At 39.2% G+C, this 26,471-nt stretch overlaps 1 protein-coding gene across 1 annotated transcript; it reads left to right on the top strand.

Moving 5' to 3' along the window:
- The first annotated feature begins 263 nt into the window (after positions 1-263).
- Positions 264-24,089, top strand: cog6 (component of oligomeric golgi complex 6). The gene is made up of 19 exons (XM_005926508.3): positions 264-611; positions 1,048-1,191; positions 4,296-4,367; positions 4,545-4,603; positions 10,839-10,950; positions 11,755-11,837; positions 12,065-12,135; positions 13,028-13,121; positions 15,675-15,803; positions 16,781-16,872; positions 17,136-17,200; positions 17,281-17,372; positions 17,762-17,879; positions 19,072-19,203; positions 19,356-19,523; positions 20,024-20,131; positions 21,748-21,801; positions 21,890-21,969; positions 23,572-24,089. Exons 1-19 carry the CDS (start codon positions 477-479, stop codon positions 23,717-23,719), a joined length of 1,956 nt encoding a protein of 651 aa, XP_005926570.1. The 5' UTR covers positions 264-476; the 3' UTR covers positions 23,720-24,089.
- The last annotated feature ends 2,382 nt before the right edge of the window (positions 24,090-26,471 follow it).

The following is a 26,471-nucleotide window of genomic DNA, read 5'->3' as shown; positions in this document are numbered from 1 at the left end:
AAGGCAGCTAGATGGAGGAAGTTATTCAGCCTGTCGTTAACAGGCTATAATTCTTTACATTATTGTGTCATCCTTCATATTTGTTAACGTTAATGTGACACAGATATGACTGACGACACAAGAAACTGGAAATAATGAAGCCTCTTGGGCCTACTCTATTCTTTGTAAAAGTAAATATGACCATTTCATTCAGCGCTTGTCCCGCACTTGCAGTAATTTCGAGGACATAGCAGTCAATTAACAAAAACAAGTTTATTTAAATAGTTTAGCTAAAGCCTGTATAGTAGTTTAAAGGCACGGGAGAGTAAAATGGGTATATAAACTTTCAAAGCCTCTATTTTAATTCCGCATTATTGCCAATATTGAGCTCACACGATGGAACGTTGTATCGTTTCTAGTCAGGAATCCAGACGGACGTTTATTTCAAACGGACCACAACATCTTTCCCAAAGTTGACGTGGAAGTGTTTGTGTACAATGGCTGATACTAAAGTAGAAATTTCAGCTGACAGCTCGACTGCAGCACAAAATGCAAATGCGGCTTCACAGCCGAACAATCCTCTGTCGAGGAAGCTTAATAAGATATTAGAAACCAGACTTGACAACGACAAGGTAAGTCGGAAGACGTTAGCTTCTTGCTTTTTGGCTAACTAGCTGAATGTAGCAACGAAATAACTCGTGTTTAAATCGGCCGTTCATTATTATTAGAATGATTTTTCGAAGTTAATCTTTCCAGGTGGCAGTTGATCATCTCTGACTCTATCAAAGCTCGGTAATAACATTGGTCAGATCTTTAGCTGTCCAAGACTTAGCTTTTTGCTGCATCCATTCACTCTTGTTATCCCACCACAAAGTGCTTGTTATTTAGCTCAAATAAAATGAAACATACACTTCAAGTGTGAAAATGCAGGCCACAAAACTATTTCCACATTTTATGTTCATTTTGAGATATGTGGATTTGCCAGCTAAAGCAGCTGATAGCTTGGGACATTACAGTTGTCACAACACTGCAGCTGACAGTAATGGTTTTGTTGCTTTGTACTTCCAGGAGATGCTTGAGGCTCTGAAGGCGCTGTCGGTGTTCTTCACTGAAAACAGTTTACGCACCAGGAGAAATCTTCGCGGGGATATAGAGAGGCGAAGTCTGGCGATCAACGAGGAGTTTGCGCGAATATTTAAAGGAGTAAAAGAGGTGATATGGAGTTTATTATAACTGATGAGCTCTCAAGGCTGTGGGATCATAGCCAGAAAAATGTATAAAATATATATGCACTAACTGAGGTGGGTTGGGAATTTCCACAATGAGCAAATGAATCTGTTAATTTTTAACTTTATTTTATAAAAACAGTAAATATTAGGACTTTTTATTTCTAAAGAAAACAGTATTTCAGGGAGTGAAATTAGAGAGAGTGATTTATTAAGACTTCTACTACTTCCAAACAATTTATCTGGGCATTCATAGTCTTTTAATACTAGATATTTTGTTCTGACGAAGAATGAGTCAATACTTTTATGTAGTTCTGTGTGCCAATGTCATTTCAAAACTAATTCATTAATGCTTTTAAAGTTGCTTCTGTGGAGAAAAATGCCATCATTCAATCATAGACATCTCTTCCCTTTATTCTAAGCCCTTACCAGCAGGCAATTACAGGTATGTTCATACTTCAAATGCACCAAAAGTAATTTATAGTTAGTTTTTGTTCTCGTACTAAGGAAGCACTGATCCAGTTTTTTCCATTTCTGATACAAGGTTATGGTAGCGCTGAGAAAATTAAAAATGCACTGTGACTTAAAAAAATATAACAATGATGATAGTAGTAATAATAATAATAATAACAACCTTGGTTAGACTGAGAGGCTGAGTGCATTAATAAGGTCTTAGAAGCAGGGATAAGCAGGGATCTGTCCATGTAGAGCTTTATATCTTAATAACAGAATTTTAAAGTGGATTCTAAATATCTCTGGAAGCGAGTAAAGGGATCCAAGAATAGGTGTAATATGTGACCACCCCCTACATTTTGTTAGCAGCCTTGCTCCTTGTGTTGTGCCCCAGTTGGAGACGAGTTAATGAGGACCAAGAGATGCACGTGAAAAGTGCATTAGAATAATCAAGGCAGCAGAAAATTAAAGTTAAAGATGATTGAATGACAGTGAAGGATTGATTTTCACAATATTGTCTTACCAGCATCAGGATGAAGGAAGTTTGAAATGTAAAAACACTGCAAAAGCACAGACAAATGAAAAGCTCACAAAACATGCAACAGAACACACAGACACAATGAGGATGATTTAGAGGAGACAATAACGTGAGAGAACAGCTGCAGTAAACAGCTAACAGCAAATATATATCTACAGTATTATATGACTTATTATTTATTGCCTTTCCTGTTTTTCTCTCTCACAACACTGACAGATCCCCTGCTTATTTTAGGCGTGTCTCAGTAGAGACTGTTGCATCTTTCAGTTTCTGTCACTTCAGTAGCTTTATGATGTTGTCTTTACTTCATGTTATTATCTCCCTTAAATCACTTCTGTTGCAGTTAAGGGAGCTTTGGTTTTATTCAATTTTTTATTATTTATAAGATTTTTTTTTTTACTTTTGTTTTTCTTCAGTTGTATATTTTGTGTGCTTTTTCAGCATTTATTCAATTAACGGATGTTTTTACCAGTGGGTTTGACCTCTCAGGCCACAAATACAATACACTGAGAAGGTACAGTACAATACTGATACCGTGGTATCAAAATCAAGTACTGATCCACTACAATTGTTGTTTCAATAAACTGCATTACTTATTCTGAGGAGAGAAGAGAACTGGGAATCATTTCATCTTTTGTTTAAAGCAACAGCATATCCTACTGTAGAATAAATGTAAATGTTAAATGTAGAATGTAAATACTTTCAAGAATATAACTTTACATAGTTGGTATTTGCTGGTAAATGATGAACTGGTAGAAGGAAAAAATGCATTCATGTTATTTTGTAAATTTAGTTGCACAAGTCTCATTTAGGGTAAGTTTAAAGTCTTCACTGCATGTGGCCAAATGGCCATTCATGGTCATCCTGGTTTCTCCGTTCCCTGCTCTTAGTCACACTATGGGTGCATCACCTCACATACACACACAACATGCTGAGTGGAGCTAAGAAAATACAGATGCGGTAAACATAACAAGATTAGGAGTGAGCGTGCCTTGAGGGCAGCCATTCCCCAATTTCAGACCACTGTGGCCCACTTTGATATGTGAAAACTGTCCATGCAGTCAAACTTGTAGTCACATCTCTGAATATCACACAAATTTAATTTAATTATTTGCATGACTTTTGGAGCCAATCCTGAAGAATTTTATTTTATAGTCCCATATAATGATTGGACCAAAAGGACTATAATCTGATTTACCCTTTATCCTATAGAAGTAAGTCAGGTAACATTTGAAAAGGCTCAGCTTTCAAAATTGTGTGTTTCAATCTGTTTAAAGTTATCAAATTGCGTAAGGAAAAAAAATAATTTCAGTTGACTAATTTTTTTTATTTTTTATTTTTTTAATGAGTTGATTGTAACTGATGTATTGGGGCGCAACCACCATACCTTCACACCCCATCAATAGGCCCTAGCACATACTTGGGGAATTTCTGTATTAGGGAAAGCATGCTGGATGTTGTCAGTTATGTCAACTCATTTGACCACAGTTAACGGTTAAAGCTTTTGCAAACATACAGAGAAAAGCTTTTAGCATCACAGATGTGAAAAGGCTCCAAACTTCTCACCTTTTGATGTGAGCTTCCTCCCTGCTATGTTGGCTCTCCCATTAGAAACTGGTGCACTGCAGCTGATTTGTGGTGCTGTAAACTAAGAACTGAATTAAATGCATTTGGCCTTTTAAATCAGCTGTTGTCACAACACCAGATCAAGCATTTTGAGTAAGGATCAGGCTGCTATCCAATCCAAATATCTCATTAGTACATTCCTTAATCGAAAGCTGATATCCAAGATCTGTCCTACAGATACTTTATCTCTCTTTATGCAACTCACTAGATCTTGTGCGAAAAGACTAGTTATTGGGCGAGTCACTGATCTAGAGTTCAGAGCCCAGATGACTTGCAGAAATCTAGTGCTCCATCTAATAAAACAAAAATATGCTTACAATTTGGATATTTCTTTATCCAAAACACAAAAATGTGTGGTCTGGACCAGCTTTAGAAATATTCTCACGACACACTGTAGTATGACTTGTGTTTGGTTTTTGAATGTGATCAGAGGTGCATCAGTGCTGGTGTAACTGATTTCACATGATCTGTAGGAGCTTGAAAGTGTTCATGAGGATGTCCAGGCGATGAGCACATGTTGTGAAGAAATGACCAATAGATTAAAGGTACGTTAATCAGCTCCATATGTTTCAAAATTCTCCCGTAAGTTTAAAAAACATGACCTAGTTTATTCTTATTGGCTTGATGGCGTGTATCAAAAATATGACTAAAGTGATTATAGAGTTTATTTTGGGAATATAGTTATTGTAAACTGTCTTTTAAACATAATCCCTCTTCTACAGGCTGCAAAAGAGCAAACACAGGACCTCATAGTGAAAACCAACAAGCTGCAAGGAGAAAAGTGAGTAGATTTGGATGTGTGTGGAGATCAGCTTGTAACTTGATGTATATTTATGTTTTTAAAAAAGGATACAGGTGAAGAATCAATTGTGAATTGTCCTTAAGAATAAATAAAAGGAAATAGACAGTTCAGTTGGATGCCTATAATTTGTACTTAATGGCTGACTGACAATCTTAATATCTTTTATCACATTAATGGATGGAATAACTTGCGTATACTTAAGTGCACTGATGCACTTAAGTAAAGTTCTGCAGCAGGAAAAAGATTGGTTGACTTTGAAAGTTATTGAACTTTATTTTTATTTTTTACTTTATTGTTATTTGAAAGTTTATTGGACCCAGTTTGTTTGGAAAAATAGATCATGCAGTATAGGATAGCACTTTTTTGTTTTCCCATATTTGCCTCGTACTGTTAGCTGCCAAAGAGGACTTCTCCATTTAACTGGAACATGTTTAAAAAAATGCAAGTGTAGTATTAATACTATTCTGATTGTTTACAATATAAGATGGTCAGCAAAAGAGGAGCAGACCATAAAAGGCCATAAAAATAAAACTAATACAGAATCCTACAAATTCAGGCCAGTTATGCTTATTACTTATTTAACACTTACTTTAAATTACTAAAGTAAACGTTAAAATATCTCTTAATTCAGCTGACTTTACACATAAATGCTTTATAAATCTTTAACACCTCTATACCACCTCTGCAAAAACCAATGTTCTCATTTATTCATTGACACACACCATTGGGGGCAATGAGAATCAAATCTGGACAACTACCATCTGTCTTCCAGCTGTCCTACTTACTCCAGTGTTACAGTTTCGATATCCACAAGTATGTGGGGCTCAGCTTAGTCTTGAGTTGCTTGGTGATTTATACTGCAGTGAATACTACTGCAAGTCATCAAGGTGGGCTCCAGTAGTGGCGTGTGAACAGGTACAATCCCAGTTTTAGATACAAAGGAAGTACAAGGTTATCACTGAAAGTTGTCTGACCATCACTCATTTAGGTGATAGTGTTACACGTGAACATGAACTGTACTTCTGCATCAGATCTACATTGTAACTTGCACCATAGCCGGAACCCTATTTTAACCCTACGCTGTAACCTTCTGCGACATGCATCTTTCCGAGAAAGATGTCGGGTCGAAAACATAGCAAAGCGACTTGTATGGTGCGGAAGTTTGCGGTGTAGTTATGAAAGGAGTTTCTGGTTACTGTGTAAGTTGGGATAAATATTTCCCACAGAAGTCAAAATCAAGCTTAAATTGTGTGCTTTAGTAAGTCAGCTTTTTAAAGTTCTGGCTGCACTTAAAAACCTTACTGCACAAGACAGTAAGGTGATTTGATGTTACTGATACCTATGATATGTTACTGCATTTTTAACTGTACTTTGAATATAACTGTAAAATAATTAACAGTTAAGATTCAGAAGAACAAGACAATATTAATAATCCTTACAGTCTTCTCTACATGTAAATGTAAGTCTCAAAATCAAGGGTTTGTGGGGTTTTTCCTGTGCGCTCTCAGATCTAATTGAAGCCAGACTCTTACTGGAGAGCAGCCGTCAGTACATTCCTGCGTGGGTGTGTGTACATCAAGATTTGCTGACAGCACATATTAACGTCTATCAGATATGCAGATCCAGTACAGCTCATGATACCGAGTCAAACTGTAGACACGCAGTGTATATTGGGTACTCTCTTACAGCTCTTGGAATACTGATGGATATTTTTTGGTTGAAAGCCTTCCAATAATTTTTTATCTAGGTTTCATTAATCTGAATTTGGCCACAAGAGTGCTGGCAGCAATGCAAAAATAAAATGTCCCCCCCCTCCCAACATCCTGTTGGCTGATGGCTGACAATTCGGGTTGGGTTCATTAACATTTGTGCCAGATGTGACCTCCGCGCTCAGTGACCTTGCCAGTTGACATGGAGGCAGGGGTAGAGATAATGTAGATTCCTGGCAAAAGACATTGCTGACAGCTGTGATGTACTGCGGCAATTCCATGCTCCACTGGCACAGCTTCAGGACCTCCTAGACAAAAAGGTGACATGGGAGCAGTGGCAGCAAGATTGAAGAGGAAGGAGATGAGTTCCGAGACTGAGAGCAATGAAAGACACCGGTGGGGATAAAGCCAACAGTGAGCGTGTGCAGGCAATTTTTTTTAAAAAACAATGTGTCGCTTTGTGCAGTGGGTCCTGTTGAAGGTGAACAGTCAGAGGTTTTACAAGAATGCCCTTCTGAGTGGCCTCTTGCCTTGTCTTCTTCTTTGCGTAGCAGTCCCGTGGGACCTGCTGTCTGTCTGTGTGACATTTTCATTTGCAGAACCGCAATGCCCCCACAACGAGATTGGACGGTTTGTGAACGCTGGGCTATGACCTTGTCTTTAGCAATTTTGTCCCAGAAGAGTTGCCAAGGGAAGTGTGCAGTCAGGCTGTCTTTCTTCACCCACCCACCACTCAGCTCACTGCACCACCCCACTCCAGTCTTCTTGGTCCGATCTATTTCAGGTCACACAACCCTCTGCAGTCCCGAGACACTTCTTCTTTTTTTAATGTTTTGTCCTGTTGACACTTATTATAGCAGTGCTGCATTTGCTGCACAATCCCCCATGTTTTGCTTACAGGGCAGCTCTACTGAGAGAGTGTAATCGTTTTCAAAGGCCTGCAGATGCTCCAAAATTGTATTTACTTGGCCGAGGAGGCCTATCCTCTACTGTTTGCCGTCTTATCTGCCGGTGGCACTGTGTCATTTGTCAACACTAATGAAATGGAAGGCAACAGCAGATCACTTACAGTGTGCAGAAGCAAAGGTGGGAGCATAGAGTTCCTTTGTTTCGAGCTGGTTCTGTTCAAAGATGCTGTCAGCAAGAGCACATTAGGTTGATATGTTGTGTGCTGTTCCGTAATGAAATGTAATGTTACCCACCTGTACTGCTTTGTGTGATCATTGCGTTAGTGTGACATGTCATGGTGTTGAACAAGTTTAGACGTCTCACAAACAGATGTTTCCGTGTAACCGCATGAGCCAGAGCTGAAGGGCATGAACTGTTGGAGCTGTTTACTGAGATGCTCGTAGTTGGCTGCCTACATGGCTAAGATTTACCTGCATTTCCATTGTGGCAGAAACTCATTTACCACTTTAATTCCGTGAGCATGTGATGAATGATCAAATATGGATCCCTGAGAATAAATGTTCTCAGTACGACGTCGGGGCAGGTCATTAATAAATACAAGAGTGCTGAAACCCCTTAGAGAACAATCAGGGACATCAATAACAACCCGTGTAAAATGACACTTGAGCGTTATTAAGACTCAGCTTGCTGCTAATGAGGACATGGCTGTGAGTATGCCTTTATGCTTTCTGATGTAACTGCATGCTCTCTCTGATCGCTGGCACATGGCTAACAGCTTTGGGAGTGCCAAATTTCTCTGCAATTCTTTGAAATGGCCCCTGATAGATGCTAATGCATAATCGACCTACATGCTTCTGAACTCGTGTGAGACGATTGGACATTTTCTTATTAAGGAGAGGTGTTGCACTAGTTCTTTTCTTTTTTTTATGCATATGCTTATCAGTCATTTTTCAATTTAAGCAATATTGCAATTCTTTTTAAACAAGTCACCTTACATAAGAGCAAATGGAATTGGTAAACGGTGCTCTGCAATCAGGCTGTCAGTTTTTATAAACTTGGTACCAAGCTCATAGCGCTTGGCACTGTGAGGTAATTAAGAAGGTACTGACAAGGCTGTTTATGAGCTTGTGCAGTGTTATATTGCTTAAACAATTTTCATGCTTGAAGAGACTAAATCAATCGGCCTTATTGGTAAATCTGAGCACACACAGAGACACCAGCAAAGACACAGGCTGTGACTTGTTTTGATCTCGTCACATGACCCAGCTCTAATTCAATTTTGCACGTGTTGGATATTGTTAAGATCAAAGGTAAAATATTGACTTAATTTTCCTTTGAACCACTAACCCATAGTCTCTTGTCATACTTACAGTGTGTGCTGTTTCCGCTTCACTCAAGTACTGTGCCTCTCTCTGGTATTCAGTAATTGCAGTCTTGCGAAGAATGTGTCATGTTCTGACAGCACTGTAGAAAATGATCCTCCTGCTCCACTGTTCCTTTGCTCTTGTTTGGTGTGTAAGAGAGCTCCCACAATCCCCCTCTTTTCACCTTGTACAGCCTCTTTGTTGTGATTTACATCCTGGAGGAACGGGTCTGTCACTCCTGGCTCGGATGTGAGGGGGCATTTCTTATCTTCTAAAGGTGAATCTGATGATGCGGGAGCAAAGTTTTTTTTTGTGCTGCTGCTAACATGTCTGTCAAGTTTGGCGTTTCCACACGGCGAAGACGAATTAAGGATGCGAAACAACGGGGTACGAGTGTTGCCTTAGGATGAACCGCATTATGTCGTATTTTATTTAGAATGGGAAGTTGAGTAAATAATAAGTAGTGGTTCACCCATAATAACTGAAAATAAACACGTAAGCTTCATTGTTCCCTTTCAGAAATTGCTAATGATTTTTCTTTTTGTTGTTGTTGTACATCCGTGCGTTTGTCTTTTTATTCCCTCTCTCCCATTGTGAAGATAATAACTCAAGTACCTTAAATGATAGAAATTCCATGTTTATACCACAGTATCTGACTGTAGAACAGATGATCCAATTAGATTTTTGTCAAAGCCTGCTGCATAAATTTGCATATTAGTGATAAAATCGTTTTTCTTCAGACAGCCATTGCTCCTCACCCTAAACGAGTTTACAGATTTTGAATTAACAGTGAGTGTGTTTGTGTGAGGACCAGCATGTTCACATGGAAATGGTTTCTCTCTGTTTAGTTAATGACCTTGTTAGCATAGCTTGTTATTTTGGTGCGATATCAGTGTTTGAGTGTCTCTTGTTTTAATTTGTTATCTCGCAGTAATGTGATGTTTTTTTTCCACTTACTCCTGCCAATTTTCATTCCATTTCTCTCCCTTTGCCTTTGGAGTTCAGTGCATTCTCTTCTCGCAGGTACTTCTTATGCAAAACATATAAGTTTGTTCTTTTACTTTACCTAAATATTATACTGTTAGGTGTTTCTAACAGGCTAAAGAGCTGCTTTGGACAATCCACTAGTGAAAACCTGAAACACAAAAGGCCAGTTTATGTAGGGGGTGCTCTGCTTTATCGCTGAAAAAGTAAAAAAAAAACTAAACTTTTTACAGTCACCACTTACAATTTTGATGTCGACAGGTAGCTGTAATGAAGCCAGCTTTTAAAGTATGCAATCCAAGCGTTCCATTGGATCTGTTGTGTGCTGCAGCAAAATCTCAATAAAGATTTTGCTTGAGGTCCTACAGTGTGTTTGAGCCTTGGCAAGTTCTACAGAGAAATACTGAATTACTAGTTTCTGTAACAGTTTTACAACCCTTTACTTTCAGCCGGCTGAGCACTAGTAATGGCCATGTGAGACACAACTGTCAGATAATGTTGGGTTCTTCTGTTCTACCCAAATAACCCAGTTATTTACTGATCTTTCTGCACTTTTGCCAAAGAGAGAGACTATAGAGGAGTTGGCTCACACGGGGATGAAGGGAGGACACGTTGCTGTTCCGCTATCCCGTGACAGAGTTCCCCATTTGATCAGGGTGGTTTCCATGGTCACTACTGTGTTAAGACACTTATTGTCACACTGATAGCCATCGCTCTGCAGTCATTGGTGACAAAACCTGGTCGGTATCTGGCTCTGTGCTTTCTTTGTGTCTCTTCTCTTACTCTGATATTCAAGCTGCTTCACATGATGCCTGTGTCCCACCCTGCTTTTACTCTCAGTTTTCTCTGTTTGTGTGTGTGTGTGTGTGTGTGAAGAGTGTGATTGCCATCTGCTGCAGGAATTTGATCATTGCACCCTGTTGACAGCTTGCCCCCTTCTTTGTTAAATGAAGGCATATAAGGTAGTTTTTCACACCTTTTTATTTGTGCAGTAAGGAAACACAAGGGGCCGTAACAAAATGCTGTGATAACACTCTTTGATGAAAGACTGAAGAAAACAATTTTTTTTTTCTATGACAACAATCCACAAGGGTTTTATAGAAAGACATAAAACATCATGATGATAAGCAAATACCCTGCTGAACAGAAACTAAAATAGAAGTGCATCATAAGGATAAGAAAAGGTTTTATTACAGTGCAGCTGTGACAAGTCAAGGAAATGAACAACATTTATCTCTTTCCATTCAGTCAGCGTCTGGAGGTGAGGGCTCAGGTTGCTCAGGCATTCCTCACCAAGTTCCAGCTATCTAATGAGGAGATGGCCACACTGCGAGGGTCTCGAGATGGACCCATTACTGAGGTAAATGAACAATGAATTAGAAGAAGTGACAAATCTTATGTTTTGCAGGGGAAGGATTAGGAGACTATATTTTATCTTTAATTTTTTTGACTTGTCTTCGGTGATCATCTTTCTACTCGAGGCTATACTACCTGCATACTCCATGAAATCTATAGTAAGATGTGAACAGTACTACAATTTCTTAGCAAGTAAATGTTCAATGCTATATTTTCCATCCCTTTATACATTATATCAAGAACTGAATGCAAATACAAAAAGAAAACTGCTTTATTGATCAAATGCACTTTATGTTTTTTACTGAGTACAACACTTTGGTTCATTGTTGTTGTTTTTAAAATTAAATTTGTTTGACTTGCAATTATTTTGAAATGAGACAGTGCTTCTTCAGCTTCATATACATAATATCATAGAATGAGTTTTTAAAGAGCGTTGCAGTGACTTAGCACTGTTGCCTCATCACAAGAAGGTCCTTTGTTTGAATCCACCAGCTGTCTGGGGCCTTCTGTGTTGAGTTTACATGTGTGCCTCTCTTCTCTCTGGATACTCTGGCTTCCTCCCACAGTCCAAAGACTGCTCAGTTATTTGATGATTCGAAATTCACAGGAGGTTTTGTTGGCTGTCTGTCTTTCTCTGCAAGCCATGGGACGGATTAGCGACCTGTCCAGGGTGGGATAGACTCCGGATGCCATGTGTTTTGTCATGCCCCAAAACAACAGTTTTTTCCCCAGAATATCAGATTGTTTTTGCAGTTCTGCTAGCATTATTGCTCAGATTACATAATTTGTGTGTTGTTTATTTTGCCAGGATTTCTTCAAAGCTCTCAACCGAGTGAAGCACATCCATGAAGATGTGAAAATCCTCCTGCGAACTAACCAGCAAACTGCAGGGTAAGATCCACATTTCACTGTGTAACTGCCTTTTCCTCCACTTTCACTGAAATAAAAGAATGTCACTTACAGTAATTTAATCTGTGTTATATTCATCTCTATTAAATTTAATAATTTAAGTGGAAGAATTACCAGTAAAGTGTATTCACATCACTGTTATGCTTCTGACATTATGCAGCAAGTCTCGAGTGTTTAATGTGTGGTCTTGGCTTGCATGCTTCTTCTAGGTTAGAGATCATGGAGCAGATGGCAGTGTTACAGGAGACCTCATATGAGCAGCTCTACCGCTGGGCTCAAAGTGAGTGCAGAGTAGAAATGCATAAAAGGCATGTGCATGTTCTGAAAAGACAAAGAAAAGTATGATTTTTTTTTATTGCTTTTGATCATGATGTGTTCTTTTTGGTTTCGCATTTAAACAGAAAACTTTGCTCTTTCAAGTGTGAGTAACTGCGTGTATTGGATACATTTAAGGATACATGTGACTCATATCCTGTCTGTCTTTGCAAAAGAATGCCAGACTACAATATTTTCCGCAGCTTAGCCATGTGTTTTGTCACTGATGTCAAATGGATTGGAAATAAACTGTTTAGGTCACAGTAACTTCATTTGTGTCTTCATGAAATTACAAAATGTAGAGCGTCGGCTAAATTATGAGCTGCTCTACGCACGCTTGTTTTGCTGTGGTTTAGACCTGCCAAAAGCCTGAAATACAGAGATTTGTCAAGTAATAGTTTGTTAACTGTGAAGTGACACTAGGTTAGAACGTTGTTTGGTCGTTTTTGAATTATGTATTTTGGGGAAACCTCTTTTTTTGTCAGTTGTTTAAGACTGAGAAACAAATTTTACTTGCAGATACAATTGCAGATTTATCTGTGTTTCCAGCTTGAGTTGAGATTGACAACAGTGGATTGTGTGTTTTGCCACAATCTGGAAGCTTGGCTGTGTGCTTGTACTGTTTGCAACACAAGCAGAGTCACCAAATTCAGGGGAAAATAGAAGAAGAAGAAAAAGACGAAAGAAAATTTGTTTTCTTCTTCTTCTTTGATTTGCTGTCCCCAGGAGGGTCGCCATGATCCACAACATTTAGCAACAAGGAGTAGAGCATAACTCTCAAGACTTCAGTTGTTAAAATCATCAGATTATGCTCCAGTGGAAGTATTTCTTGTTTTATTTTGTTTCTTTCACCATAGATGAATGCAGGGGACTGACCCAGGAGACGTGTGATATCAGCCCCGTCTTAACTCAAGCCATGGAAGCCTTACAGGACCGACCTGTTCTTTACAAGTAACATATAATCACACACATTAACAGAAGCATGTCTCTGTGTTTGTCTTTCTCTTTGTGTCAGCATGTCTTAAAGTCCTGAACCACAGGATCATATTGTGGCTAAAACATTATTTTGGATTTCATAGTAATAATAGTAAGATAGGCCACAAAATACATCTACAAACTTTCACTACAAATCCATGTTAACTTCAAAATTATGTAGAGTTTTTTTTCACAGTGACTATATTGCACTGTGTTATTGTCTTCTTCTGGCAGTCAGTGGTGAATAGTGAGAACTAAGGGCATTGTTATCACTGTGATCTTGGAAAGAGAAGCAAAAAGCGTCTAAGTTATAAAATGACGGCCTGGCACAACCAAATGTTGCCCTCGTGCAGCCTGTAGGACAGGAGAGGGGAGGTCTGCTAAAAGGGAAAAAACAATCCCTCTTATTATAAAAATGCTCAAATAGTCTTAAATATATGTCTGCAAATTTCTGAAAAATCCTCTATAAGTAGTATAAATTCAAAGGTTGTATTTTGAATTTCCAAATCTACATCACTCATAGTTTTTATAAGGAGTATTAAAAAAAAATGGAAATCACTTTCCTCTGCACTCAGTTTTCCTCTCCAAAGTTCATTGTGTGTGTGTTTTAAAGTCAACACAAACAGTATAATGTACTGTGTAAGCAGTCTTTCTTTCTTTCATTGCTGATTGTTATCTGCATCATTCCCCCTGCAGTCTACAGAAATCAGTGTAACATCTTTACCATTTTCTTTCTTATAAGCCAAAGAGAAATAGTCATTAGTCTTGTTTTTTTGTTGTTGTTTTGTTTTGTACAATTACAAATGTTTCCAATTCAGTTCAATTTTATTTATATAAAGCCAAATCATACTAAGAGTTGCTTCAAGGCACTTGTAAGGTAAAGACCCTATGATAATACAGAGAAAACCCCCTATAAGCAAGCCCTTGGCCACAGCGGGAAGGAAAAACTTCTATTTAACAGCAGAAGCAGGGAGGGAATCTGAAAAGTAGAGAGGGACTTTTGATTGTAATGGGGGATTTATTCTTCTGTGTCAAATCTATGCTGTTAGTAAGTGTTAACCACAAAACTCTTTCTAACGAAGACATATCCTACACCTTAACCCGATGTGCCCTGCCTGGAAATGCAACTACACGTTCCACTGAGGTAGCCCACAACTATTGCGAATGACCTATTAAGTACTGTCTGTGTATTTCTGGGAACTTTTTTGCTCCAGTTATTGAATTTATCAGTGAGAGAATAACAATCATTCAATATAAGGAGTTATAGTCAAAGCCTCAACATAAGTAGAGGCTAAGACAGAGATTTCAGCATATTTGTGGAGGGAGATTGCTGAATGCCAGAAGGTGCAAAGAAATATCAAAGCTACAAACTCAAGGGGCAAATATGTTTGCCTCTGCGGAAAAAAAACCACAACACAGAGCGGAGATCCAGGAGGGAAAAAAGTCCCGACCTTCTCTTTGTTTGTATTGTGGCTGACACCAGATTCAAAACACTGGGACGTGACCACGAAGTAATTAACACATAAAACTCCACGCAAAAGCACAAATGCTTTTAACAGTGTTGCCACTTATGTAGGTTATGTTGTAGGCTCTACAAAGATTGACCGCATTAGTCTAAATCCACAGTAAGTCTGTAAATACAACTTGGACACACATAAATATTGATGCTTTGACTGAAGCAACAGAATGAATGCAGAGGTAATGCTCTGTGTGCTCAAAATTAGCCAAATGCATTCAAATGTATAAAGGTGTGCTACGGGTCAAACATTTTCTAATTGATAGAATTTTCATCGCATATCAGGCTAATTCATTTTGGTCACTGTCTCGCACAGTTGTGTTATTGAAGCAAATCCATTCAAACCAAAGCTAGGACTTGACACGTTAATTCCAAATTAAACGTGTTAAATTGAAAAGGCTAAGGAATAAAAAAAATTAATTGCCCAGTGTTTTTGGACCATGTGAGTCAATAACATTGAAACATATTACTCACAGAAAGAGGAAAAGCTTAAGGGCTGAATCAACATGTGTTTTAAACCAGTGAATATCAGTATCTGCAAATAATTTATAAGGTCACTTGTCCTGACAGAGAACAAATATTTGCTCATAGATTTTCCGAGGCATACCGTGAGATTAACAAGACAAGTGAAAGTTTCACACGTTTTTTTTTTCTTTTTTGCTTTGTTTGTTTTTGTGGCAGACCTCTCCTGTCTGTCCCGCTTTCTCGGAAATGCACCTGTCTCTGCACCCACAAAGTTTCCAAGGTCAAGCTCTGGCTGTGGATGTTGAGGCTTAGAGAGAAGATATGAGGATTTTTGGAATCTTAAGTCAGCGCTATCTTCTGTTTAGTCTGTCACAGAGCCTGACACTGCATGGTCTTCAGAATAACCTTAAACTCTTTCGTTCTGGAAAAGCTCCCTTCATTGTTGATCTTACCGGCTGACCACACTGCAGCCTGCACAACAGTACAGCTGCTTGTTTCACATTACATTTGGTTGTTAATTATTGCTTTGTTTCCTTTTGTTTTGTAAGGTACACTCTGGATGAGTTTGGCACTGCACGCAGGTGTGCCGTTGTTCGAGGTTTTATCGACGCCCTCACCCGTGGTGGGCCAGGAGGAACTCCCCGGCCTATAGAGATGCATTCACATGACCCTTTGAGGTACAACTCCCCTCACACTGTAATTTTACTTTAGGTTCTCAAACTGCATTTAAGAGCTGAATACTGCTTTTTCCTATCTTAAAAAAAGAGCTTATTTTCTTATAAGTATGATCATTTTTAAGTTATCAGGTCTGTGGTAAGTCCTTTATAGTTTAGGGAGTCTTCCCTTTAAGTCAGGAATATTTAAGTCTGCACATCTTAAAAGACACATGGCTGTTTGTCTTTAATTCTTTGATGTTGTTGCATAAATAATAGATCAATTTTTAAAAAATCAGAAGAAAAATTGCAGAATCTTGAACAACTATTACTTATGAAAATTCAGTTTTTGATGATATGATAAGGATAGCTTCTCTAATAAATTATTCAGTAGAACTTTAATAAACAGACACATACAAGCCTCACACTGTATATCAAGAAATGCTCTACAGTTCTTCAGAAGCACAATCATGCCTTTAAAATATTTAGGCTATAAGTATTCTAGAGCATAAATCAATCACAGTTTGTTCCTTACTTCTTCGAATTTGGACTCTTAAAACCCAATTCAGGAAGATATTAAATGTCTATTGAATAACAGGATCTGAGTGTACCCGAGTTTCCTGTTGTACCACACACTCCATCTTCCCCCTTCCTCTTCTGCCCAGGAGCCAAATGGGAGATTTTCTCAGAACACCAGCCATGTTTGGAACACAAAATCACCTCCACTTTATAGGAAGCACCAACAGTTCTGAGAACATCAAGTTCTTTCTCACCTCCTTATGTCCTCGCTCACACACTCGCAGTCACACAAACATACAGTATAATAATTTAAGCTTAGCTTTCCTGTTTTTTACCATTATGTAACACTAAAATTCATGCTGTGTGTTTTTTGGCTGAGGGGAGTGAAACGCGATGGCCCACTGTTGTAGCTGTGACCACGGTATGGAAAGATTAGCCTTGGCTCGGTCCATTGTTGACATGCTGTTTTGTCACCCTTTCAGGTATGTTGGGGATATGCTGGCCTGGCTGCACCAAGCCACTGCCTCAGAGAAAGAGCATCTGGAAGCTCTGCTGAAACAAGTCACTCTGCAAGGTAATGACAAATTATACAATGCACAGTTAAATTCCCATCATCCAGTTCTGGTTTCTGTCCTAAGGCTAATATGGTTGTATGATGCCATTTAAATATAATTCAATATAAATAAGTCATATAAATCGTCTATTCACTAACTATGTTGTAGTTAAGGAATGATGTATTTTTTCTCAGTTGTATATTTATGAATCCAGTGATTACATATACAGTGATCTCAAATGCTAATGTATTTTTTATGTCTTTGGGCCTTTTGCTTGCATTAGGCGTGGAGGATAACATGCAGGAAGTGGTTGGACACATTACAGAAGGAGTCTGCAGGCCGCTAAAAGTGAGAAATCACATCAAACTACTGGACGGCTGTTTGTGCATCACTATTTGACTGATTTACTCACTGTTAATGTTCCTCAGGTTCGGATAGAACAAGTCATAGTAGCAGAGCCAGGCGCTGTCCTTCTTTACAAGCTGTCCAACTTGCTCAAGTTCTACCACCACACCATCAGGTATTTAAAGTTTTGGTCCAAATAACTCAGCAGCAACCGCAGAGCTAAAATGAAAGGTTGATTAATCAGCAACAAAAACCTGAAAAACATCAATTTCAATAATGAAATAATCAATGAACTCATCGTGTAGAACAAAGAATTCTGTGGCTTTTTCGACTGGTTTTTGCAAACTGTGGAGTTAGTCTCTTTTCCATTTTATTTTCTATTAGTCATTACAGTAACTTTCAGGTTTCACGCCTTTGGTTGGACAAAAGATGCTACTTTAAGCTTTTAAAGTGTGAGATTTCAGGTTTTTTTCTGCTAAAGAATGGCAAACAAAAGGTAATTGATCATGCAAACGTACAGTGAATGTGGCTGTCTGTTTATCTCTCTATTTGGTCTTTGTCCAGCTCAATCATTGGAACCAGTGTGGCCTCCTTGCTCATCACTATTGAGGAAATGCACTCACTCAGCAAAAAGATGTTCTTCAACAGTCTAAGCCTTCATGCAAGCAGGCTCATGGACAAGGTAGCATAATCCACAGTATTGTTTTTCTTCACACATTTGTGGGGAAGTGGCGGTTTAAAAAAAATCACTAGTGCAGACATAATAATAGAGAATACAACACTTGTAGTGTAATTTAGAAAAGGTGTCACCATATTGTCTGTCCAGCAGAGAGCACTCTGTCTTCGTTATGTACCATATGCTCTTGTGTTACACATTTACTATACAAGCAAAAGGTCCCTGGTTCAATCCCATGAGGACACAAAGAGCGTTCCTTTGAGGTAGCTTTTCTAGTAACAAATCTTCGTCAAAAGTTGTAAACTAGTTTGTAAAATACTGTGTTAGAGAGTTTCTAAATAGTCATATCATCACTTTTCTTTTTGTTATAGCTTCAGTTTACTATTTGTCTATGATTATAAGAAATGTCTGGTGAAATGTCAGTATTTATTTCTTTTTTTTGTCCCCTAAAAAAGATCATCGGTCTCAAAAAGCCAGTATCGGTTAGCCTCTTTACGACATCTTAACTAAAGAAAGAGATAAAAGTTCACAATGTTCTTTCATAAAAATGCTTAAATGACAGTGTAGTGAAGTTTAGTATTGCACCATGTGGACACACTTTGTATATTTCAGCTCTACGTCTAAACCCTCAAACACAACAAGGCTATTTCTGAACCACTTATGCTTGTAAACAATTTCGGCCTGCTGGCCGCATCATCAAAATGGCGCTAGCTGCCAAGAAACACCAGACTTGTCACCATTTAGTCAAATTGCCATCCAAATATACCTCAGCACGAGCAGTAGCTCTTCCACATTACATGCTGGCTGTGTCCCGATCGATAGCAGTTACAAGAATTATTGCTGTAGCTTGCTGTTAATCAAATTGGAGGCCCTCAGGGTTTTGGTGTCAATTCCACCTAATGCCAGGAACACAGCTTTCTCATAATTTGCTCTATTAGTTGGACAAAGGTGGCCATGCTCAGTTCTACATTGTGTGTCCAGAGGCCAATAAAATCAAAACCCTCTTCATTAAAAAAAACAGCTCAACCGACTGAGGATCAGTGTGATAGCAGGTTGTAGCATTGTGTGCAGTGTAGTTGGTTGACAACTTGCCTGTGTGGAGGACATATCCTGCACACAACTAACCATTGTGATTGCCATTTTGGTTGTTTTTCTACTTCGCTTACATCTTGTCTTATGGCGCCGTCTGCCTGAGCAGGTGGAGCTACCACCTGCAGACCTGGGACCTACAGCCTCCCTCACTCAGACCCTCACCCTTCTCAGGGAGGTGTTGGCCTCCCACGACTCCTCAGTAGTTCCTCTGGATGCTCGTCAGGCTGACTTTGCTCAGGTAAATACATGTTTTTGGATTTAAAAAAATGTATTCCCTAAACTAACCTCCCTTTATTGTTGTCTATTGTAATATTTGTTTCCATCTATTAATTTAGAAAAGGTGCTATTTAACTCAGTGATTAAGGCTTTGTCTTACTTTTTCTCTCCCAGGTTCTTTCTTGCATATTGGACCCCCTCCTACAGTTGTGTACTGTGTCAGCCAGTAACCTTGGCACAGCTGACATGGCTACATATATGGTCAACTCACTGTATGTCATGAAGACCACATTGGCCCTCTTTGAATTTACAGACAAGAGGCTTGAGATGCTCGAGTTCCAGGTCTGTTCCAGTTGTAAACATACATAAATAATTAGTGAATTAGACATTCTTTTTCTCATTTTACGTAGCTGTATTTGATGAATAAGTAAACACCGTGACTCTAATAACAATGATTAAGAACCATATGCCGGTATGGAACAAGACTTATTGAATCACAAGTCTCTGTTATTCCACATTACTGCATCTGTATTGTTCATTATTAATAGCTGATAATTATTCCCATCCTTTTCATTACAATCCGCAGAGGCCAAATCTTTCACTAAAGAGATCTAATTTGCTGTCTCATAAAAGGGTGTGCATCGTGCATTGTTGTTCACGCTCCAATAGTCCATCTACCCCTTTTATTTTTAGCACTTTTTTTGTGTAATTGAACACCACAAGAGCTCCAGTAGAAGCTTCATTATCAACAGCACAGTGATTCTCCATTAATCACAAGTACCATTTATTCACAATGCAGGCTTGGACTTGAATTTGAAGCCACTCTCTCCCACATTTTTCAGATCGAGGCTCACCTGGACACTATGATCAACGAGCAGGCATCCTACGTGCTGACCAGAGCCGGACTAAGTTATATCTACAACTGTGTCCAGCAGCACAGTGCTGAACAGGTCTCACACAGAGCACTTAAACACATGTTCACATGTGCTCACTTATGAGTTTATAGAACTGGATTTTTTTTCTGTCATTTCTCTTGTTAGACACGCTAATGGTCCTCCTTTTTTTTTTCTCTCTTTTTTTTTAATAGTATACAGACTCCCGCAGTATTGTTTGCACTACCGCTTTGAGACACATTTACAGGCTTTACTATTGCTATGGTTACATGACCAGTTTCTTTGTTAGGGCATAATAGCATGTCCATCAGGTTTTTCAGATGAAGGCAACAGAGAAGGGCAGATCTTATCAGCTTGTATTTAAAAATGGGTTCTCCAGTAGTGTCCTGTGCAGATAGGAGCTGATGAACCTTCCACCCTCTTTATGACACATTTTGCCACTGGACTGACTAAGACCCATAGTTGTGGTTTAGCATGCAAGCTTTGACTCTGGGTCATGTCAGGACATACCACACCCTGCTGCTGCAGTTCAACACAGAGGTCAATCATAAACTGTGATCTTCTGCAGACTATTTCTCTGCCCGGGTGGCCTGTCTTGTTTTGTTTTTTTGTTTTTTTTTGTGGTTGTCTTTTTAAAAAGATTAAATCACGCCTTTTGCACTTGATTCCAACCCAACTGTTTAACTCCTTAGTACTTTGTGTTGTGCTGTATTTTGGTTTTTTTTTATGATGCATTAAATTTCAGAAACAACAAAACAAAACTATGATTTTAAATGAGGCTTTTCACAGAGCTTGTTGCTAGCAGATGACTTTGTAGGTTCATAGTATGTCTGTTAATGTATCCATATCCCTATAAAACGACTCTTTTGCTTTGAACCTTGCACTGCTTTCTATTTGCTGGTTTTAATGTTGGCAATTTAGGCGCTTAAGCTTGACTTAATGTTACCATTCTGGATAATCAGTGGCAGCTAATTGCCTCAAAGGTATCTGCTGTTGTGTGCACACAGTCAGGCATTTATTTACTCAGTGTAGTTAACGTCAGGATTTAGGAAGGGCATTTCTCTTTTTCACAAATCGAGGCGTGCATTTCTGATTTCAGTAATTTTGCAAAGATGAACTACACTGACGAGTATTTTCCTAATTCTGTGTCTTATAGGTCAATTAGAGGTTGGGTACTGATTTAAAATAGTGTCTTTGTAAATTTCAGATTGTAAATCATCTAAACCACATATAATTAAATCAGGAATAGCTCCAACTAACCCGGTTAGGCCTTTTAAAAGGACAAGAAAGGAAGTGTCATGCACTGATGCATATTTACATTTATAGATGCTGAGATAAAGATGACATTTTATCATGATATAGCACTTAGATCATATCGTCTAGCCCTAATGTAAATCATCTTTCCAGCCAGCTCTCTAGGGGTCAGCTCAGCCATGCACAATTACGATTACCTTTTTGTAAGCATTTTAAGTTTTGGCCAGAAGAGCAGGTTATAGCTGCTGCTCAAGACAGCATAGACGGTACACAAAGAAATCTTTTTGGCACTGCATGCAGACATGAATAAATGGAGACCCTCCACTGCCTTACCTTTGTTCAGTTCTTTACATTGTTGCTGCTCGAGCGCTGTAACCTGAACGTGGATTCTGAACTGACAGTTGCTTTTCTTTTCTTAGGGTGCTCTGTCCCTCCTCCCCGGCATGGACAGCTCTTCTGTGAAGGCAGCAATGGTGAGTTATGCTAAATGTGTTAATAAAGCTAAGGCCCATGCAGATACCTGATTCATGATGCCTGCTGTTATCCTTCGCATGCAAACAGGTCCAGTTTGATCGGTACTTGTCGTCCCCTGACACGCTTGTGATGCCGCAGCTCAACTTCCTGCTAAGTGCAGCCATCAAGTGAGTTTCTGTCCCTAATGTTGATAGGTGTTTCTCTGTTCACACAGAGAACAGCATACATGCAATATTCAGGCCTCAAATTAAATGTTTACCCAAATCACCTGGTGTAATAACAGAGTGGAGAGCGTTGTTCTGACTGAATAAAAATAGAACCGGTGCATCGACCTAATTATGTTCAACATTCATCACTTACTCAGATGTAATATGATCATTACTGCATTCTAAACAAAACACTCGAATAAATTTACAGAGAGTTTGGATACTAAATTGCTGAAGCCACCAACACATCAAGAGCACGGTGGGCAGGACTGGCTGTATTTGTCTTACTGATCAGAAAAAGCACATGCTTTTAGCTCAATGCAGCTGCTACATTGGAGGGCTCTTTCTATGAGTTGCGTTTACTGGAAAGTGCAGCAGGCTTGAGGAGCACTCTGTACCTCAGGTTAATGTTCTCTATTAATGGACATGGAGGACTGATGGGCAGGACGCCATTAATTAGCTTCTGGTCCATTTCTCACCCTCGCTCGTTCCCTGAAATCATCCCTCCTCTTTGTCTTTCTCCCGCTCTCCCCGCTATCGCTCACGTCCGCTCCTCTGCTCACCTAAACACATATAAACAGCCGCCTGCACTCTGAAAAATGCTCCTGGAGCCCACAAATAATGGGAATGTGATTTTAGACTCCTTTCGCTTCACTTTTTGTTTTTCTTTCTTAGTGCACTTGGTTTGGAGTGTGTGGTGTTACACTCAGCACTGTGCCACCTCGTTCTCTGCGGGCCAATTAAAAATATGGATTCTCAAGAGCGTGAGTGGGATACAACCAAGGTGCTCCCACTGTGTCCCCGAGTCCTTTCACCAGGCTCTTCAGCCCAGTTGTTCTATCCTCTCTTTCTATTGCACTGCAAATAAAATGGTCACCTAATGTTTCTTGGACAACACTGAAGCAAATCCTGTCTGTAGAGAAAGAAGTCGCAACTAAAATAAAATGTAGTAATGTTCCTTCTATGTTATTGTCCAATTAGTTCCCCAAAATATATGAAGATAATATCTTTCACAGTATCGTAAACGCCAACATATTAACAAATAGAACAAAATGGCTTTATTATAATACAAGCACAGTTGTCAGAAATTGTTGCCAATTGTTGTTTTGTTTTGTTTGTTTTTTAAGTTGGCTACATTTTAGAGCTTTAGAACTTTAGATGAATAGTGGCGCCAGATCTTAATTGCATAATTATGACGTCTGTAAAATTGGGACAGAAATCGGAGAAAGAGATTAAAAGTCCCTCATGTGAGCGGTATTTTCTTTGCCAAGTCAGTATGTGTTGTTGTGGCAGTCACCTGATTCTTGTGCCTTAATGCTGTAATGTGCGTCCATAGATGGCAGTGTGCACCACACACTGTTGTTCTTTGTTTTGGTACAGTAGTGGCAGCACACATTGGTCACATGAAAAGACACATCTCATTCAAGGCTGACTTTATTCAGCTCTTGATCAGTGATTAATTGCAACATGCCTTCACTTGCCCGATTAAGAAAAGCTTAAAAAGCCAATTTGATACTGCAACATTGACGGTTTGGTTTTCACGAGTTGTATTTGTTTGTGCAGGGAGCAGATTTTCCGCCAGTCGACAGAATTGGTTTGCCGAGCCTACGGGGAGGTTTACACAGCTCTGACCAGCCCAGCTAATGCCTACAACGACCCAGAAAACCTGGTGCCCAGATCCCCTCAGCAGGTTCAGACCTTGCTGTCATGAGAGACACTTTTGTGCCACTTTGTTGATCTCAAATACACCGGGCGAAGCACAGGCCCAGCAAAGGTCAACCCGTAGGGTATTTAAAGAGCCGTGTAAGTTGTATAGTGTAATAACATCAAAGTATATAAAAGTAGGAGTAAAGGTGGGGTACTTTCTGGGAAATGTGGGGTGTGGTCACCGACCTCAGAGAGAGACAGGACCTGTATATAGAGAGCATTATATGTATATGCTGTATGATGTTTTCACTTTCACTGGGGCTTTCTATCTCTTTTCACCCTGTGTGCTCTTTGGGTTCTATAAGTGTATCTATAAAGTATCTGTACTGAAAATATTGAACATTATATAAAACAAAATAAAAAATAATTTAACAGACTTGTCCAATTTGTTTCTTCACTATACTGACAGGGAAAAACTAAACAGCATTGCAAGGGGGAACCTCAGAAACTCCAACAAAGGCCATGTTTATTTCAATCGCAGCTGTTTGAAGTTGTGGGTTTAACACAGAATTTATTTTTTATAGGTGCAGTTGGCTTCCATGCAGTCCTTAATATGAGTTCAGTGAGACTGAATGTAGTTGCTGACCCAACATTTGATCTTGTCATCTTCTTCACACACCCAGAGCAATAATTTGTCTATACATTTACATATAAAACTGGACTGACTTTCAGCCCAAGGTGCAGTATAACTTCACGCCATTTGTAGGCATACACCTCTAAATTAAAGTTACACTATATGGGCAAACGTATTAGGTCACACATCATTGAATTTAATAATGCTTTGGGATTGTTTTTTCTGGAGTTGTCTTGGGTCTTTTAGCTCCAAGGAAATCTTACTGAGACATTTTGGACAATTCTATGCTTTCAATTTTGTGTGAACAGTTTGGGGAAGGCCCTTTTGTGTTCCAGCACGACTGTGCCCCAGCGGATAAAGGTTCATAAAAGCATGGTTGGATGAGTTTGGTGTTTAAGAACAGACTGGCCCACACAGAACACTAACCTCAAACTCAATGAGCACCTTTGGGATGAACCGGAATGGAGATTGGATGAAAATTCCCATAGACACACTCCATGCAAGCTGCAGTAGCTTTAAAGGTGAACCAACTCCATAAAAATGCGAGTGGGTTTAGAATGAGATGTCATAAAATGTTGTGTAGGTGGCCAATACCTTTCTCAGTATAATGTAGAAATAAAAGGCTTACTGGGTTTTGGTTTGACACAGAGAATATTTAACTTTTTGAACAAAGGATTTCTCTGTTGATAAAACCCAAGGATTAAGGAATACGGTTGGCCAGACTTATGCAAGTGAAAAGAGTTGTCCTTAAGTTAACTTCAGTCTTAGTTATTTATAAACGCATGCACAGCACAGTTGATCTTTGTAGTATTTTTAGTCTCTTGCCACAGTAAACTTCACGGCTGGCGACGTCATATAATATCACATCGCCAAAACGTTGACTCGGCCCAGCAAAAATAATCTCCACAATCGATTGTGCCTGTGGTCTGAGAGGGAGCATTTCATTTCTGCTATCTGACATCAGGGTTCATGGCAACAAGCCTGATCTTGGCAGCACTGCCAGCACTGAGTCCCAGGATTTCCCCAGTCACCGGATGTTACTCAGATATCATTGGCCAGGACATTGAGTACTGGGAATAAATGGAATACCACAAAGTTCAGCATCTGGACAGTGTTTTTAAGTCCTTTTAAATAGCCCAGTTCTCTATTCCAGTTCAACAGAAAGCTTGAGTGTCTGCTGTTCTTGAGTGTTCTTGTTCTGTTCTGTTCTTGTTTTTACACAGCAGTCTTTGGCAGAAAGTGCGCTGATGTTTGAGAAGCAGGGTTATTGAATAACAAATCGCTGTTTGTGTGTAGCAATACACTGAGTGCTTGCCTTCGCTTACTTACCTGCAGATAAGTTGTATGTGAATATATGTGGGCCTGCACAGTTCAGCATGTGAGAGCTTTGCCCTTCCAAAGGCTGTATTAATGAGAAAGCAGATGTGAGAGCTACAGGGTTCCTACACAGGATGAAAAAGGATGACATTTCGTTTTAGTGATTTCTAGGTCTGGGTAAGCATGGGAAATAAAAGTACTATTGAGAAATATTTGTTTTCAGACCCATTCTCCTGTTCTGTTTTGTAAAATGTAAAATTCAGAATTCCCAAAAATGAAGAGACCATGTAAGCAGGACAATTCATGGCGAGATGTTGTCTGTGAGAAAGCTTGGTGGTGGAGAAAGCAAGGCAAGAGTGGCATAGTTGGTAAAATAGCTCTGGCCCATGTACAGCTGGAGTGGGAAAGATGGCCGTGCTCACTGCAGTTTTCACAGAAAGTGAATTCACAAGGCTCAACAGACACTATTAAATCAACCAGATTTTTAAAACTTATTTTTTTTTATTGTTATTCGTAAGGGCGTAAAAATATGTGTTAAATAATAAGCATTGAATATTTGTAGTGCAACCACAGGTGAAAAAATTTGCTGTTTTTACAATTTCCCAGCCTTCTCCGGTTTGGGAGATGGTTGATCTGCATGATCTACACTACCTAGAACTGCAATCGTGTGGCAATAACATACTCACATTTACTTGCATAATAAACCTGAAAGTTTTATTTTATGCTGTGTCCAAAAATCTACAGAGAAATCTGGAAATTTGAGAGTGAAAATGAAATGGAAAGTTGTGTGGAAACACCTGGAAATAAATGAGTCAGCACTTAGAGGCAGGGAGCAGTAAGTCTGGTGGCAGGCATTCATCTCATC

This window comes from Haplochromis burtoni, unplaced genomic scaffold (assembly GCF_018398535.1).
Source record: "Haplochromis burtoni strain Fernald_Lab_line unplaced genomic scaffold, NCSU_Asbu1 Contig_36, whole genome shotgun sequence".
In the NCBI taxonomy this organism is placed as follows: Eukaryota; Metazoa; Chordata; class Actinopteri; order Cichliformes; family Cichlidae; genus Haplochromis; species Haplochromis burtoni.
This window is presented reverse-complemented; position numbering and strand designations above follow the sequence as displayed.

Excerpts from the sequence above, each read along its gene's own strand:
- cog6 (XM_005926508.3), top strand. The coding sequence starts at position 477 with ATGGCTGATACTAAAGTAGAAATTTCAGCTGACAGCTCGACTGCAGCA. Across the intron at positions 4,604-10,838 it reads AACAAGCTGCAAGGAGAAAA|TCAGCGTCTGGAGGTGAGGG; the intron begins GTGAGTAGATTT and ends CTTTCCATTCAG. Across the intron at positions 19,524-20,023 it reads TTGAGATGCTCGAGTTCCAG|ATCGAGGCTCACCTGGACAC; the intron begins GTCTGTTCCAGT and ends CACATTTTTCAG.